This window comes from Trachurus trachurus, assembly GCF_905171665.1.
Source record: "Trachurus trachurus genome assembly, chromosome: 1".
NCBI lineage: Eukaryota > Metazoa > Chordata > Actinopteri > Carangiformes > Carangidae > Trachurus > Trachurus trachurus.
Genome location: NC_139891.1, coordinates 13993953 through 14010964, shown reverse-complemented (window position 1 = coordinate 14010964; position 17012 = coordinate 13993953). Strand labels below are relative to the sequence as shown.

The 17012-nt window shown below is 42.2% G+C and overlaps 1 protein-coding gene across 2 annotated transcripts in view; it reads right to left on the bottom strand.

The window, feature by feature from the left end:
* The window catches only part of septin9b (septin 9b), a 72406-nt gene extending 56082 nt beyond the window's left edge, over positions 1-16324 (bottom strand). Inside the window, exon 1 of one of the 2 annotated variants that reach the window (XM_083973706.1) lies at positions 16277-16324. In XM_083973706.1, the coding sequence (XP_083829832.1) occupies positions 16277-16298 (22 nt within the window). In that variant the 5' untranslated portion in view covers positions 16299-16324. Of the gene's footprint in view, positions 1-389; positions 482-16276 lie in introns of those variants that run through there. The other variant, XM_083973705.1, reaches the window with a different exon arrangement.
* Between the last annotated feature and the right edge of the window lie 688 nt (positions 16325-17012).

Below are 17012 nucleotides of genomic sequence, written 5' to 3'. Positions count from 1 at the left end.
CAGAGAGCTTAGCTGTGGCTGTTCATTCAATCAGAATGAGAGGAGATGAGTCTTCAGGGTGTGAAGCTCAGACAACATCCGACAGGAGTGAAAAATCTGAAGTAAAGCTGACAAGCAGGCGTACACACACACACACACATACACACACACACACACACACACACACACACACACACACACAGACAGGTCTCTGAAACAGCTGCTCCCGCAACGGACCAAGCAAAGCAAACATAACCAGGGTGGCTTCGAGCCGACTGCTGCCAATGCAGCTAAGAAGCCGCTTCCTCTCAAAGTCTAACAAAGAAAAGAGAAAAGAAACTCTCTCTCTCCCGGGGATGAAATCTCTATCTGTTGAAGTATCAAATAAGTTGGAAAAAGCCACAACTTACCGGCTATTCTGTCTCGCTCCATAACTCAACGGCTACCTCAAATAACCACATGTAACCTCTCCTTTTTCTCTCCTCTCCTCTCCTTCCCTCCCTTTTTTCTTCATGGAGACTTCCCCTTTCTCCTGACTTAGTCACCCTGTCCCCCTCTTTCAACCCTCCCTCTCTCCTCCCTCCTTTTCCTCCCTCTGTCTCCCTTGCTCTTACTTCCTCCAACTTTTAATGTCTTCAGTCTGTCAGGATAACAAGTGAACGCGAGCAGACGTCCACAGCCATGTGCTGGTCATATGGAGTTCCTCTCTCTTGCTTTCTTTTCTCTCTCCCACATCCCAGAGACAGACAAACGGACACTTTTTCATTTTCCTCCTCTACTTCTCAAGTATTTTTCTATCATCCTCTTGACACTGATACTTGATACTTTTGACCAAAGGTCCTAGTCTGAAAATAAATTCAGCCCACTTATTACAAATGTTAAACTCCACCAGGACGTCAGGCAACAACAACACACACTCCTACTATGTTATCATAGGCAGATTACTTGGACTATCAGGATGTAGAAACCTACATAAAGCCCTGATCCAAACAACTAAGGACTGGCTCTGAGTGGACTAAAAGTGCACACTTAACAATCATCCTCCAAAGAAACTTGAATCCAGGGTCCTTATGTATGAAGTGCTTCTCACCAGCTTGTTTACAGCAGCTAATAGACAGTTTTACAGGATCTCAGCCAATGAGCTCATTGACCTCCTGCACACCAGGTGAGTGTCTCTCAGCTCAGTACTATGAGATCAACTGATATTCCTTACAGTCTGAGAGCAGAGTTATGAAACAAAGCCAGATTTAGACTTTGTACTAATGTAGGACAGTAACACACATATACACAAACACACGCATCATGCTTAGACTGTTGCCTCTGACCCTCAACTCGCAGTTCGACAAGGTCAAGGGCCACTTAGCGAGCCGCCGTCTCAGTGAGGAACTCCAAAGACATTCCAACACACACACACACACACACACACACACACACACACACACACACACACACACACACACACACACACACACACACACACACACACACACACACACACACACACACACACACACACACACACACACACACACACACACACACACACACACACACACACATCTTTGTCTTTGTGTTGGGGAGAGAAGGAAAAGGCACAGCTCAATAGCTCACTTCCACTTCCTCTTTCTTACAGTTAAACGCACCTCCTCCTCGACTCATGTCTTCCTGGTTTACACATAGCAACAACCTGAGCTGAGGCAAGAAGCATAAATACTGACCATAACAAACCATCACGCACCAACATGCGTGTTCTTCTGCCCACTCCATCGTGTATTCAAAGTACACTACACAGAGGACAGAGAGACACACACACACAGAGGCCAGAGGAGTCAACAGGAACATCTTTCATGGGTGAGGCCAACGCTTGGATAAAGCAGTGATATGACCTGCTGTTTCTCCAAACATGCAGCGATGACAAACGCCTCTCTCTATCAGACCTGCCCTGATAGGAGGAAACTTCTGAGTAGCCAAGTGTTTTTTTTGTTGTTTTTTTTTACTTTTACTGTGTGCGTGAGTTGAAGAATTCAAAAACTAAAACAGGAAGAATCCTCACATTATTTCACAACAGATATTTATAAAATGTTGGGGGGTCAGGGTTAGTACACGCAGCAGTCCTGAGGCCTTTTTTGACATCTGCAAAAGAGAAGTGAGGAAAAGCAGAGCAGAGGAGGCATATTAGGGATGTTCAAGTGTAAGTACACTGTGAGAATAATTTGAGTAGATTCAGCCCTATAAGGCACTCTGACTAAGATCAGCGTAAAAGTGAATTATAAGAGCCTATTCACAATGTCACTTATCCGTTTCTTTCATTGTTTTGGTTAGAGTCTAGATCCTTTGGCCAGAATATTCAAGCTGAGTTAAATCAAAAGCATCTATGGTGGCTGCTTATATTTATATTTGTATACAGTATGTTTACAAATATTAATAATGAATAGTGTCATTTGTAAGTGAGTGTAATGCAGGTTTAGACAGTGCTCTGTGTGTATGTCGGTGTATTGTATTTACACTGTTTTTGAAACTTTTTTGAGTGAGCAGCTAAAGTACAGGCACATACAGAACGTCACCCACGTCAGTCTGCACAGAAATCAGGACAAAAGCAGAGAAATGTTAAAGGAGCCTTTGGTGTTGAATCCTTATGGAAAGTGAGATGTTGGTGCAGCGACAAAAGTGCGGTTTTAAAAATAGAGAAACTTTTGGCTGCTGGCTCTTTCTGTCTCGTGATCATTTTCCAGACTTGAAAAGCTACAGTTAATCACAGGGTCAGGGTCAAAAAAACACATGAAACACACAAACATGTGCCTTTGCATTTGTTGACTCACTCTCATATGGACAACACACAAACACACGAGATAAGATACACATATACATATGCAGAAAGAGCTGCCAGCATGTTTATGTGTGCATGGAGCACTGCTACTGACGCATAATTTATTTGAAGATGTTAACAACACACACACACAAACACACACAAATGTGGAGCCACCTCTGAGCAAAGAGCAGCCGCCTGGGCTGAGGACTCTTTTACACACACACACACACACACACACACACACACACACACACACACACACACACACACACACACACACACACACACACACACACACACACACACACACACACACACACACACACACACACACACACACACACACACACACACACACACACACACGACCCAGATGGACTAAATTACTCCAATTCACCGAATGAACAACAAAATGAACAGAACTAGTGAGATTATGCCATGATTCATTTTACCTGCAATATGCACATGAAAGCAGGGCACCATTCTTAAAGGGATAGTTCAACATTCTGGCAAATTGGCCCATTGCCATGATCCCCATAGTCTTAGGAGTAGGTTTGTTACCTTTAATTGTTGGTGCAAGCTATTTTTAGAGCTGCTCAGAGCTACGCTACGGAGGCTCATGGGATTTCTTGGTTTCCCTCATCAAACTCATCAAATACACAATCCAACAACTCCAAAACGCTCTCGTGGACAAGTTGTGACCTGCACATTCACCACGCTATATATAATAATACAACGGGACGTTACAAGACAAAGTTGTTTTAGAGAAAAATTCATTCAAAACCGCTGATGCACGTTCCCGTCACGGGCAGTTCTTCGACAAGCAGTCTCTGCATTTACTTAGAAGATAACTCTGCCTCGTAACGTTCTGTTATTATCTCATAGCGTGGTGAATGTGCAGGTCACAACTTGTCCACCAGAGCGTTTTGGAGTTTTGGAGTTGTTGGATTGTGTATTTGATGAGTTTGATGAGGGAAACCAAGAAATCCCATGAGCCTCCGTAGCATAGCTCTGAGCAGCTCGCCGCTCTGCTCCGCCGTTCTAAAAATAGCTTGCACCGACAATTAATGGTAATGAACCTACTCCTAAAACTATAGGGATTATGGCAATGGGCCAATTTGCCAAAATGTTGAACTATCCCTTCAAGAGTGAATGCATTTCTGAAATTGTATTATTTAATTCACTTAATTCACAGTCCTCTATGGATCACTTGTAAATTATTCCCCATAGTGCTTTGGAGGATTATTTAAAGTGACAGCGACGTCTTTTATTTAGTTTTATTGTATTTTCATTTTTATTAAACAGCATAGGTATAAATTAAAAGTAAAACAAACAACATTACCTCACTAGAGCTCATGCAGGTATGTTTATTTTGACAAATTTCTTCATATAGTACAGTCCAGTGAGTAAACCTCCCTACACTTTTAACAATTTAGCTAAATTTAAAAGAAAAAAAATAATTTAACAACAATTTACAACTTCTGAGGCTTCTTATTTTCATTTCTTATCAATTTTAGTAATGCATAATTGGTTTTTATTTTATGTGAGAAAGATGTCTTGTGTTTCATGCTGCAAGAAGACCCTTCACAGCAGTTTACAGTAAATAAGACCTCCCTCACTCATACCTTTCATCACCTTCTTCCCTCTCCATCATTAAGACCTGCTGGTGAGATATGGTCAGACACTCCTACTGCTCACACACACACACACGCAAACGAATGGATAGGAACACTCAAACAGTCACTTTAAACCAGAGGTACACGTATGCACACAAACTAGTGGGTTATCTGTGCAGATTCCTCTTGCATGACAGTACATCCTGTAAACATAAAACACACACACACACTCAGCCTTTCTCTTTCTCTGACTTACGCACACATAGTACTAACATGTAGTCTACATTTGCACCCGACGAGGCAGATGGTCATGAGGCGGAGACGGACACGTGCGCTTGTTCATTCACGCGAGACAAAGTCAAACACACACACACACCAAAAAAAAGAAAAACTGTGTATCACACATTGACTAAGAGTGGATGGTGAGCCTTGGGGTGCACATTAATGTAAGCCGTCACTTTGAGAGCGCGACCTATGGCCTAACGCGTGACTCAAACATGCTAAATTTAGTTACATAACACGGAAGAAAAAAAATACTCACCAGTATGCCAGCCAACACTAAAGGGATGCCTGCAGGGTAGCGATGCACAGTGAAGGAGAAAGAACAGTGGGAAGAAGATAAAAGATAAAAGGAGAAGAGGAGGAGCGAGCAGAGGAAGTAGTGAAAGAGGTAAATGGAGGGTAAGAAGTGAGGGGGTCAGGTGAAGGAGGAGGACGAGGAGCTGGAGCTGCTTGAGTTGGATCACACACACACACACTCTGAGGGTGTAATCGTGCATGTGTGCCATGGTGTATCTCAGTCATGCCATTAGTGCCTTGAGTGCACTGATTTATAGTTTAGTTTTAAATTACACCTGCTGATGAATGTGTTTTAGGTGGTCAAGTAGGGTTTAATGATTTGCAATGGGAGTAACAATTTCATTGTAAAGGTCGTTTCCACTGAAAAAATGACGAGGATGTGATTTTTTCTCAAACACCTGGAGAATATGGTTTGTAGGCCGCGGTATCTCTGTAACTCCACCACATATTATTTAACTGCAGCTGCCAGATGTCGCCACAATGTGAGCTAGTTAACAGGGAGAAAGTGCCGTGCGATCAATACCAGGCGAAATAGTTGAGTTTCAGTTCTCTCTGCAACGGACAGTGAGCAGCTACATTTATGTTGCTGAAAAAGATATAAAATATAACTGAATACTTCTCCAGCTTCCTTGATGTTCCCTCCCCTTCAAAAGTCTCCATGGGCACGGTAAACTTTGACGTGAAAACAAAAGCGGCCCGAGCTTATAAGCCACAGGTCCTCTCAGTCTTCACACATAGCTGCCCTGACCTCAAGTCCACTTACATTTTAGCAGAGTCTCACATTAACAGCTGTGCAGCACAGTGTGTAGCTGTGAAGTCAAGACACAAAACCTCTGTTGCTAAGCTATAACTCTTTCACACATATGTACGAAGGTGGCTTCAACTCTCCAGACAGGCAGCTACCATAACACAGATGGACACAACACTGTAATTCACACTACAGCTTCAGCAACAACACGTCAGACTATGGCATAAAGCCACAACATGCTTAAACACACACACACACACACACACACAAACAAACAGCAGAGGTTCGGGGATCCCATCTGAGAATAAAAAATAGACAATAGTGTGATGTGGTGCTGCTATTCGCACTCGGATGATCTCACCGGAGCGCTACGCAGCGCTCATCATCTCCCTGCCTCATCTCCATCATACCCACACATGTGCACAGAGTTAGAGAGAGAGAGACTGCTCTCCTCATTTGTGTCCCTTGCTGCTGCCGCTGCTGCTGCTGCAGTCTACACATCCAACCTGGGGCATGTACAGGGATGACACAACTCTTCACATCAGTCATATACATGATCCAAATTTAGAACCTGACCCCGTACTCGCATGGAAACCATGAGAAAATCCACTCCTGTAGACACAGAGCTCACATCGCTTCATCTGGAGAGGTTTCGCCTAACTCAGCTATACTCTGCTGAGTTATGGTAATGCCACCGTATGGGCAGCCCGCTCAGATGATCTTCAATAACAGCTGTGAGATTTAATTTTTAAATCTGGAATTCATTTCTGACAAGTGAGTGTACCATCCAGAATAAGCCCAGGAGTTATACAGACACTGTTAGACAGTAAGTATGCATCATTACTGCAATCTGGAAATAAGGAGGTCTGATTGTATCTCAATTTTCCAATCAGACTTCCCAGCCTGGCTTGATGGCAGCCACATGGCCTCACAAATGATTCCCACTGAATCCGGCTGAGGGGAGAGAAATGGACAGGAGAGCTGGCCTGCTGTTGTCCTCTCATGGACTCGTGGTTTGATATGTTTTTCCTTTTATGCTGAATCAGATCTTTCTAAACAATGCATTATGGGTATAAATGCAAGCTGCATCGCTCAGTCTGCATCCAATTCACTGGTGTGGTATTTCCGTGCAGGGGTGCAGATTCATAGCTGCTGACCTGCTGGGTTAAGTGAGCAAAGTGAGCCTGGACTCAATAAAATGTATGAGTGACTGTCTGAGAATTGTAAACATATCATTTACACGCAATTTCTAAATCTTTGTCAGGAAAACCCCTTTCGAGATTCCCATGTACTAATGTGACCTTTCTGAGCAATGGAAAGTTTTACAAAATATTGGTATAACCACAAAAAGTAACAACTTGAAAGGCTACAGTCACTTTTAATCATACTTGTGTTGACATTATCACAATTCCAATTAAAAGCAAAAAGTATCACTTACTGGGCACAAGTATATCGTTTTTGAAGCATTCATAGCCCGATAGACAGTTACTGTGGTTAAGTCACAGGAGATACAGACTTGATGAACAGAAGCACACCAGCATAATGTTTTTCTGATTGGACTTTGTGAATAAAACTTGAACCATTACACAACCCATACAAACTGCCGGCCTGATTAAAATAGAGACTGAATAAAGATAATAAAGACGACTGAAACACTTTCAATTGAGATTCTTCTGCTGTGCTGCCATCTCTTCTGAGTTGGCACTTAAACACGTTAGATGCTAACACCAGCATGACCCGATACTCTTCATGACAAAATTAAAGGGACAACGAGAAATTTTGAAAAGCGAAGACGGCGCAAGATGGACAAAAGCGAAAGCATTTGCCAAGAATGTTTTCATTGATCAAGAACGAAAGTCGTAGTTTCGAAGACGATCAGACACAATCGTAGTTCCGACCATAAACGGCGATTCGGCAGCGTTATTCCCATGACCTGCCGGGCAGCGTCCGCAAAACCGAAAGTAGGAAATACTGGGCGAGCTGACCACTAATAATAATAACAAAATAACGATAAAGAGAAAACAATATATTTATCGAAAATGGACCCATTAACAAGTGTGGGTAACGTAGATTCATCCACATTAATATGAGACTTTTTTATAACCAAATACAAACTCCTCGTTGTCCCTTTAACATGGTGATGTTAAGCAGGTCAAATGTTTTGCAAGTTCCACATCTTGGCTTAACCCTAAAAACAAGGTAAATAGTGCACTAAAGTGCTGGGGGAAAGGTCAGGGATGACTAAAATCAGTAGGTTTCGTCCTCTGGGGGGCATGTGCTTGAATCAGTGCAAAATGTCATGGCCATCCATCCAGTAGCTGTTGAGATATTTCTGTCTGGAAAAAAGTGGTGGACAGACCAAAGTTACTATCCCTAGAGCCATGTCGTCATTACCATGGCAAATACAACATAATAGGAAATGAGGCAGAACCCAAACATCCCCCTGTGTTTATACTAACATGCTGATTTTTATTTTTTTTGAATCCACACAAAACACTGACCTCTACACTTAGTATGGTCTATCGAATATTCTAAACCACTGAAGATGTTTCACAGCTCATAAAATGGTAGTGAAAACAAAGCTAGACAAAACACATTGCCAAAGTCATTACTGATGTTGAGTCAGCAAATGGCACAAGTTCTAGTCAGCTCTGAGATGCACTCGACCAATCATCTGCGAGGACCGGAAAAATGACGATGATAGCCAATACATGACCCTGTTACTCATGAGACACACACACACACACACACACACACACACACACACACACACACACACACACACACACACACACACACACACACACACACACACACACACACACACACACACACACACACACACACACACACACACACACACACACGCACAGAGGCACACTCACACATTTTGGCCAGTCAAATCCAGTTCACAGAAAACCCCATCCCTTAAAGCTATAACTCACATAGGCTCATCTCTTCCAGCTCTTTGACAATTTAAATCCCACTCTCAGGTCATCTAGACTGTCGGAGGCCGTAAAAGTGCTAGTAGTGCAGTCTGTGTGTCTGTCTGTCCTAGCATGGCTGTGGTAAAACTGCTGGCTATTTCCTCCTCGCCATAAGGTAATCATTAGATGTGAGAGGGAGCTGGCAGCAGACTGCATTAAATGGGATATCCTCAAAGTTCCAGATCCCTTGCAGGAAAGACGGGAGTCTGTTGTTGCAATTGATAAACATGTGGACACTGTGTGGATATTGCAGAAAGAGCACAAGCCACCGATGAAGTCCTGGCATCCTCCATCCATCCTCCAGGATTTTTAGTAAAAAGCCGTTTCGGGGTTTTTTAACGGCACTGACGCAAGAATAAAAGCAGCCTGAGATGTTGGCTGCACAAATCCATATGAAATTTGTTAAGCTGGAACAATAACAGTCTGTCTGCAGTGCTTAGTATCTGCTACAGTATGTAATACACCTCATTTTGCTTTGAACTGTACTAATGCTCACTGTTTAACTGTGCGTTAGCTAATTGAAGTTAAAGTTAAGCTTAGCAGGCCATGGATGAGAGGAGCAAAGCTATGCGATTTGGATGATTATCATAAGGCCCACAACCCAGCCACATCAGCCCGAGGCCCGCTGCCTTCACCTCCATCCCAGCAAATTAGCCCGAACTGATGGAGGGAAGCTGCTGGAAAGAGAACGAGAAAGAGAAAGAGAGAGGGGGAAGGAGAGAGAGAGTTCCTGTGGTTCTCTGTGGCTTCAGAAGTCTGTAATCAGCATGCCAAGCTCCTGATGTCTAAATCCACAACTCGGACCCAGACAGTCTACATTTACGCTACACACATACGCATACATGTACAGATGTGTGCACGCACAACACACACAGGAGTGAGCTCTTCCTGACACACAAGCTCTGCAGTGATCCCTGTTCATGTGAAGTCTGGTAAAGGAGCAAGTCCTAAATAAATGCAAAACGACTGAGTATGAAATTCAGCGTATCCAGTGTCCATGATCAGCGATCTAAAGATCCATCACGCAATGGACATGTATTATTATCTTGTGAGTTTTCTGATCCGACTAATGGGATTAAAAAAACATCCCTGCTGGAGTCGGGCGATAATGGATTTTTGAGACCAATACCAGTATCAACTGGAAGATATAACATCAATTTCCGATAAGGATTCCAGCTGGTCCCACAATATCATTAGACACTGATATTTGGTTCAAAGTCTGGATGTCAAATCCCAAAGTAATTTTTTTTTTTGCTCCACTTTTTATTTATATTTGTACATACAAAGATAATGTACAGAGTACATAAATTCAAAAGTATAAATGATCAGGAGTAATACAAATATAAACAACAACCCCCACCCGCCCACCCCCACCCGCTCCAACGGAGCCCCATCCCTGCGAATCCAAAAGTAATTTTGATATGAAATACCTATATTCTAGAAGAACCCGTTGCTTGGGCTTTAATGCCAACCCAATTTTTATTCCCAAACAAAATGTCCAAGTCCAACATCTTTTTATCACTACATTGATGTCTGCTACCTGCTGGGACGACTTAAATGTGGTTATTACTACAATATGACCAAGATGTGAGCAGGCCATCTTACATCTGAAAAAAATTAAACAGCTTAGCTTTAATTGGGATACTGTTTCCAACCAGGTTTTTGATACCTATCTCCTGTAATTTCTTGTTACTTATCACCTAACATACGGTATACTCTGATACAGATACATCTGTGATATGCTAATATCAGTGGTTAATTTACAATCAATTTTTGTGGTCACGCAGCTTTTTAATTTTTGCTTTTCTGCAGCTCAGTATATGAATTATAGTCTATGTTAAAGCAGAAGTAAGTGATATATTTGTGTTAATATAAGTCTTAAATAGTTATATCTTCTGACAGCAATCACTTACATAGAGTGTTTGGACCGAAACACGGGTCTGCCAGTCACTCTGCTCTGCTCTGAGTCGAGGAGAAAACATTTATCGTATCCTACAGTTTTTATCCAATGAGGAGAGAGAACGGCATGCAGGGCTGTGTGTGCAGCCAAGGGACGCCGTGAATGTGGCGACGTAGGGACGAGGACTGTTATGGTGCGTTCAAGGAAACTCGTATTTTTCCGACCTGTGAAGTCGTACCAGTTCGATCTGGTACGAGTTCACCGGTCGGAAGTTACGAGTGGCCGTTATAGTGACTTTCACCGGTAAAACAGGTCGGAAAAACACGAGTGGGTTGCCTGGAACGCTACAAAGTCGTAAGTTGTGACTTGAAGCTGTAATTTACGATTTCAAAAGCCTGCCTGGAACGCAGCATTAGCCAAAACGACCGGACCACTTACTTCTGCTTTAAGTTTAATTTTAGATAAAACTTGGTATTATCATGTAGGCTATATAACCAATGGAAAAGCTCTTGTCACATGTGTTAAAGAAAAGATATAAGACTGCAAAAAAGGGACATTGTGGACATAGTAAGAGCTCAAGTAAAAACTCTAAATTAAATTTATGGGAAAACTGTGGTTGTGTTTTACAGGCAACAAATTTCAAAAAGTTAAACCTCTGTAATGATGGTACGATGTTACGGTTGGAACAGAAAAGGTTCCAACATTTTGCTAAATCCGCTTTTCTTTGATATCACGAGGAAACAATTACCTACATCTGTTTTTTCAAGACCCCTTTTAATAGTTATACATACAAACACAAGCAGGCAAACCCGTCTGACACAAGACAAACATAAAACATAATCAGCACTATAAAATGCAACATGACATGATGCTCTCATTATGATCATCAGCCCACGTTTTACTAAAGGCATCTGCTTGTAACATCAGGTGTTTCTTTAATGAGCATGCGGAGAAATCATTCATGACTGGCTGGCTGCTCATCATGATAAGCAGCAGTGACATGGCCTGTTTTCATCCTTATGTTATTCACAGGGGGCTTTGTTAGGCTAGAACGTCATCACCGACCATCTCTATTTATAGGCAAGCTCTGACACAGTAGCAGATGATGTCATACATACAGACGCACATGACGCTATTCACCAGGGAGAGAGGTCTCCTCAATGTTGAAGCATGGGTCATAATTTTAAAGCCCAGAGCTGAGTTTAATCAGATAGGAATTGCGGCTATGAAGACAGATAAACTAAGAGATAAATCCATGGAAGGCAGAGCTAAAGGGAGTGGGAGGATTAGGCTAATAGCTGAAGGAAGGTTTATCGAAGGGGGAAAAAGTTCAGACCTCTCAATGAGATAAAACTTTTGTTGAATACCCAATATCTACGGCAGCACTTGGGGACTAAGACAGTGGGTTTTCAAACTTGGCACTTAGAGAGAAGTCTGATAAAGATATTGTAAAACAGGAGAGTCAGGCAGAGGTTTTAGAGGGATAAGGATTATATGAAGAGCAGAGCTTGGCAGCTTCACTCTTAAGTAGTGAATTAAATTGACACTCACCAATGAATAGCAAACTCTCAGAAGACAGCTTTATTATCACAGGGAGAAGTAGTGAATGTGGTGGCCGTCCAGGCCAATGTATGACTCAGACTGAAGGGAATCTAGCTCAGCTGTCACTGTAGAGCCATTGTTGAAGGGAAATAAAGAGCTGCATTGACTCCACTCATCTGCTTGTTCTCTGTGGGACCTACTGGTGTGGTTTAGTGGGAGGATGGAGGACATGATGGATCCTGCAGTTTTAAGTGTGATGGTATTCTTAAGAAACCAACAGTGAGACAAAAGGAACTATAGCGGCTAGTCCCTGCAGAATCATAATGCATCAGGGGACCAAACTGTGCTGATCTCAGGCCTCTGCTGTGGCCGTTGATTTTTACTCTTATGACATGCATAAGTGCTGATGAAATGTATCAATTACACAATTTGTAAACTGATTAAAAAATGACTGACAACTGTTTTAACAATATATGAATGGTCCACCCTCTGCTGGTCACATGCTTTTCTGTGTATATTTGGTGCCTTTCTCTGTTTTGTTTTGATATAAATCTAATCCATATGGACATATCCTTTGGTCTGATTATTCTTAATTTAAAAATGTTTAATATATGATATTATATCATGAATAATCAAGTACACTCCTACTTGAGCTGGAGTCTTTTTATCTCTATTTTTGGGCTCTACCACCTCCAGGGACTCTTGATTCGCTAAATGCTTCATTCGTTAGTCACTAAAGGTCTCTGTTTTTTGGGCTGAGTGGCAATTTTACAGTGAGCTTTTAGAGCTTTTTGACTCTAAAAAGCTGCTTCCTGCGGCCCCAAGCATCTTTATGAAGAAGTGACAGTAAAAATACAACAATGACAAGACAGCTAAACAATGAGCTGAAACTCACTATGAAGCTCTGTGAAGACGAGTTAGAGCTTCAGGTAAATAGACATTCAGGTAAATAGCAACAATTTGAAAAAGAATCATTAATTTGGATAATGATTTTATGGAACAAAAAGCCATGCTATGATCATATCTTCATGTCATAATTTCAGTGAAGTTCTAACACTAAAGCATCTCTAAGTCCGATCAGAAATAGGGTTTGTGTTTTACAGCCTGCATCGTTAAATTGGTCTATTCTCATTAAAAGCACATTACTAGTTTAATGCACTAAGTCAGTGTGTTGTAATGTGTGGGCCAAAGTCTGTACATGCCACCCACTAGTATCTAATCCAGTTTACTAAATCCTGGCCACAATGCCCTCTAGCCTGTTCTGAGATGTTCAGCCATTGTAATAATTAGCCATTTCCTTGTAGGACTGGCAGGGATGAGAATACTTCCCCGAGACATCCACCCTCATGTTGGTCAGTGCATGTTCTACACAGTCTATGCTTCTAACATGACAACCTAAAAATACTGGGGTGAAGATGTTGGAAAAAAAAAAAAATCAGCGTCATAGGAAAATATGTCTACAGCCAAAGTCATCTTCACTGGCACCACATCAGTCACTTTGTGTGTTCCACCCACAAGTCATCGTCAAGAATGCCTCCCTGGGTTTCTATCAAATTGTCTACCAGAGATGAAAGGTCCAAAAAATCCACATAACCAGCCCCCAGCGAAGCTTCACCACAAAGGAGTCTATTCAAGCTGAGTACGAGCAAAAAACGACCTAACCAAAGAGAATATATAGCACAGCTGACTGGGATCTCTCATGCGTAGGAAGATAGAAAGAAAATAGGGGGGAGGAAAAAAATACAGTGCATTTACTCCGCTGGGTCTCCCTATTCAGTCAGGGTCAAGTTACTACAGAACAACATGGGCACATCCAGCTCATTAAGCCCAACAACCTCCGAGTTGCACTGGACTTTCCTAATCGGGAGCCAACATGTTTTTGTTGGTGATCTAAGAAGGGACAACACAATGTTCCCACTTGGAGAGTAAAATTAAGCACAAGTGACTTGAGTAAACACTGATCTAATGTACTCTTCCCAAAGAGGATGTTAAAATTGAGGGGTATTTCCAAAATAACAACTCTGAAGTTGCTTTTGCAGGTAGATTTTTATTGACGTATCGTGCTGCTTTTATGGTATTACAGAAAAGTCGAAGCTACGGTAGGACATGGGCCATGGAAGGATTTTATGCTGTCTTCAATGCACATCTGCAGAACCTAAACTACTGCATTATAACAACCTGAGACAGATAACAACTTAAAATGTAACTAAACTAAAAATGTAAGAGAGGAGTGACAGAACAAGGATCTCCATTAGGATAAAAAAAACTTGTTACTGCTAATTGGGTTCTCTCTCAGTTCAGCCATGAAACACGCTGGCCTGACTCATAATTTGACACCTTAAGGTCAAGATGCAGAATAAAAAAAAGCTGCTGGTGCTTTGAACTGATGAGGTTGGAGTGTGGCTGCATAGAAAGAGAGAGAGAGAGAGATCTGACGAGCAGACAGCCTAATTATCAAAGCGCCTAAAGACCTAAGAGGTTATACTCTCAACATTGCTCAGTCACCGATAGAAAATTTGGTCGTCCAGGCCTCCTGGACAGTATGTTAACGTATGAACTGTGTTTATTTTCTGGGTAAAGAAAATAAACAGTGAAACAGCACAGGAAAAAACTATTACTATGGCACACCTAACGTGTCAGAGCCTCCACCAGCCTCCTCAGGAGTCTGACCACCAACTAGGTTATGAATTCAGCACTGGCTGAAGTCACTGACTGAGGGTGTTTGTTTGACAGTGCAGTGTGAGTGCAGGTGCCACAGCGAGGATCTCCACAGTGATAAGACTCCTTATGCAGGCCAGGCCTCCACCTCTTGGTGCGACCTTTCCCACATTTCTAGTCCATTAAAGGTCAAGCACTGATACCTTAAGGCTCAAGAAATCAGCTGCTGTGTTTGTGATAATTGCTATACCTATGGTTAATACAGGGTTTATATTTTGGTAATCCATTTTTTTCTGATAATATACACAAATAAAATAAAACTCACATAAAACTTAATATGGACTAAATAACTAAATAGAGACCAGAGGCTAAATTCACAGAAATGATGGCAACTATGTAACTTTAAAGTAACTTCAAAGTACAAAATATGCAGATTTTGAAAGAAAATGACAATGACAAATAAAACATGAATGCCATTTTATTTGTCACCATCCTCTGTCCTGAAAACATGCAAATAAAATGCAATTGGATGATGGAGGTTTGACTTGGATCTGTCCAAAGTGACTTTAACACAGATGTGGATAGTAACTGTGTCTTTTACAGCATGAATGAATATGACAACTTTTCTCTTTTCAATGAAAGCCTCAGAAGCTTGTGCCACATTTCTGTGTCTGTTTTGTCTAAAGCGCTTAATTTTTCTCCCCAGAGCCCCTCCTGTATTGCTGCATGTTGAGGGGGGAAAGAACACACAGATGGGGCCTGAGAAAAGCCAGAGATGCGTTGTATAACAAGGACTATGTTGTCTCATACACATACAAATCATTGTATAGTCATCACTGATATCATGAGCAAGCAAACTTCTAAAATGTTTGTTGAAGCCAAACACACACATACACACACGAAGGCAGTGTTATGGGAGCGCAGCCTCAAGGGGCCAGCGCATCCATACAGAAGGTCAGGCACAGACAGAAGGACAGATGATGATGCACATTGGACTCTAATGGCCAGGGGACCCCAAGGTGCTCCCTTGGGTGCTGCACAGCCACAAAACAAACTACTGGCTGAAAACAGCAAAGGAGGCAAAGACTTAGCAAAGAGTTTGACAAGTTGGAAACTTGACATAAACAGAAATAAAGTTGAAAGAAGGAATTCAGCAGTGCTGTTTTTTCCACAGAAAGATAAACAGTCCTCTTGAAGTAAAAACTTCTTCCATGTTATACACTGCCTCCATAAATAATATATATTCACATACCCGCGGCGTGGTATTACATTTCACATGCAAACACAAGTAATTCATGGATCATACTTAAGCCTGAGCTAAAAGTGGGTCACATTTAACATATATAATTTATACTTGTAAATATTTTTCGGCAGATCATGTAAAACAAAGATAAAAAGGATGCAGGATGTCATCACCACATAAAGTGTGTCAGGCGACTGTAGTTGTCACAAACATACCTGAATTTGGAGTCTTCTTCATGCTCTGGGTCTGCTGATGGTCCTCCTTACTCAGTCGTCGGTAAAGGCAGCGGTTCGGTTCTCACAGAAGAGCTGGGACTGTCCGGGCTGACGCTGTCCCGTCGTCCAACAGAACAAGAGTGGACTTGGTGTCTCTCGGTTGTCTTGCACTTGTTCGCTCCCGGTGCGTGATGGCACAGTGTGACTGCGGGCAGCGCAGATATGCGTGTGTGGTGTGTGTGATCCGCTGGGCTCGACGATGTGCATTTAGTGGGATGCTGAGAGTCTCGAGACCACACGACCATGATAAAAGAGATGTGAGCGCACGAGGGGGGGTGGGGGTGATCTTACGCGCGCCTTTACGCACGGAGCCCAAGTAGGATAGAGACAGGGTTAGGCTGCTTCACCCGAACTAACCCACCACTGCTGCATTGAAACAGCTATGTAAGTTGCTTTAATTGACGGATTTGTTGATTGATTGACTGCTTGACTAATTGAGAAACAAACACATCGCTCTATTCACAACAAAGATAACCTTTGCTGTGGTCCTCAACTCTCTGCCTGTGCCCAGCTTTCCTCATTCAACTGCTTTAGGCACACTCACTACACTGACTGCACTGACAAATGACAAACCGCTTTATTGTCATACACACCTGAACTTACTTCTGGGTGCAACAACAAGCTGTCTTCTGTGAGTTCTGTACGCTTACAAACTGAGCTAAGGGTCCAGTGGAGT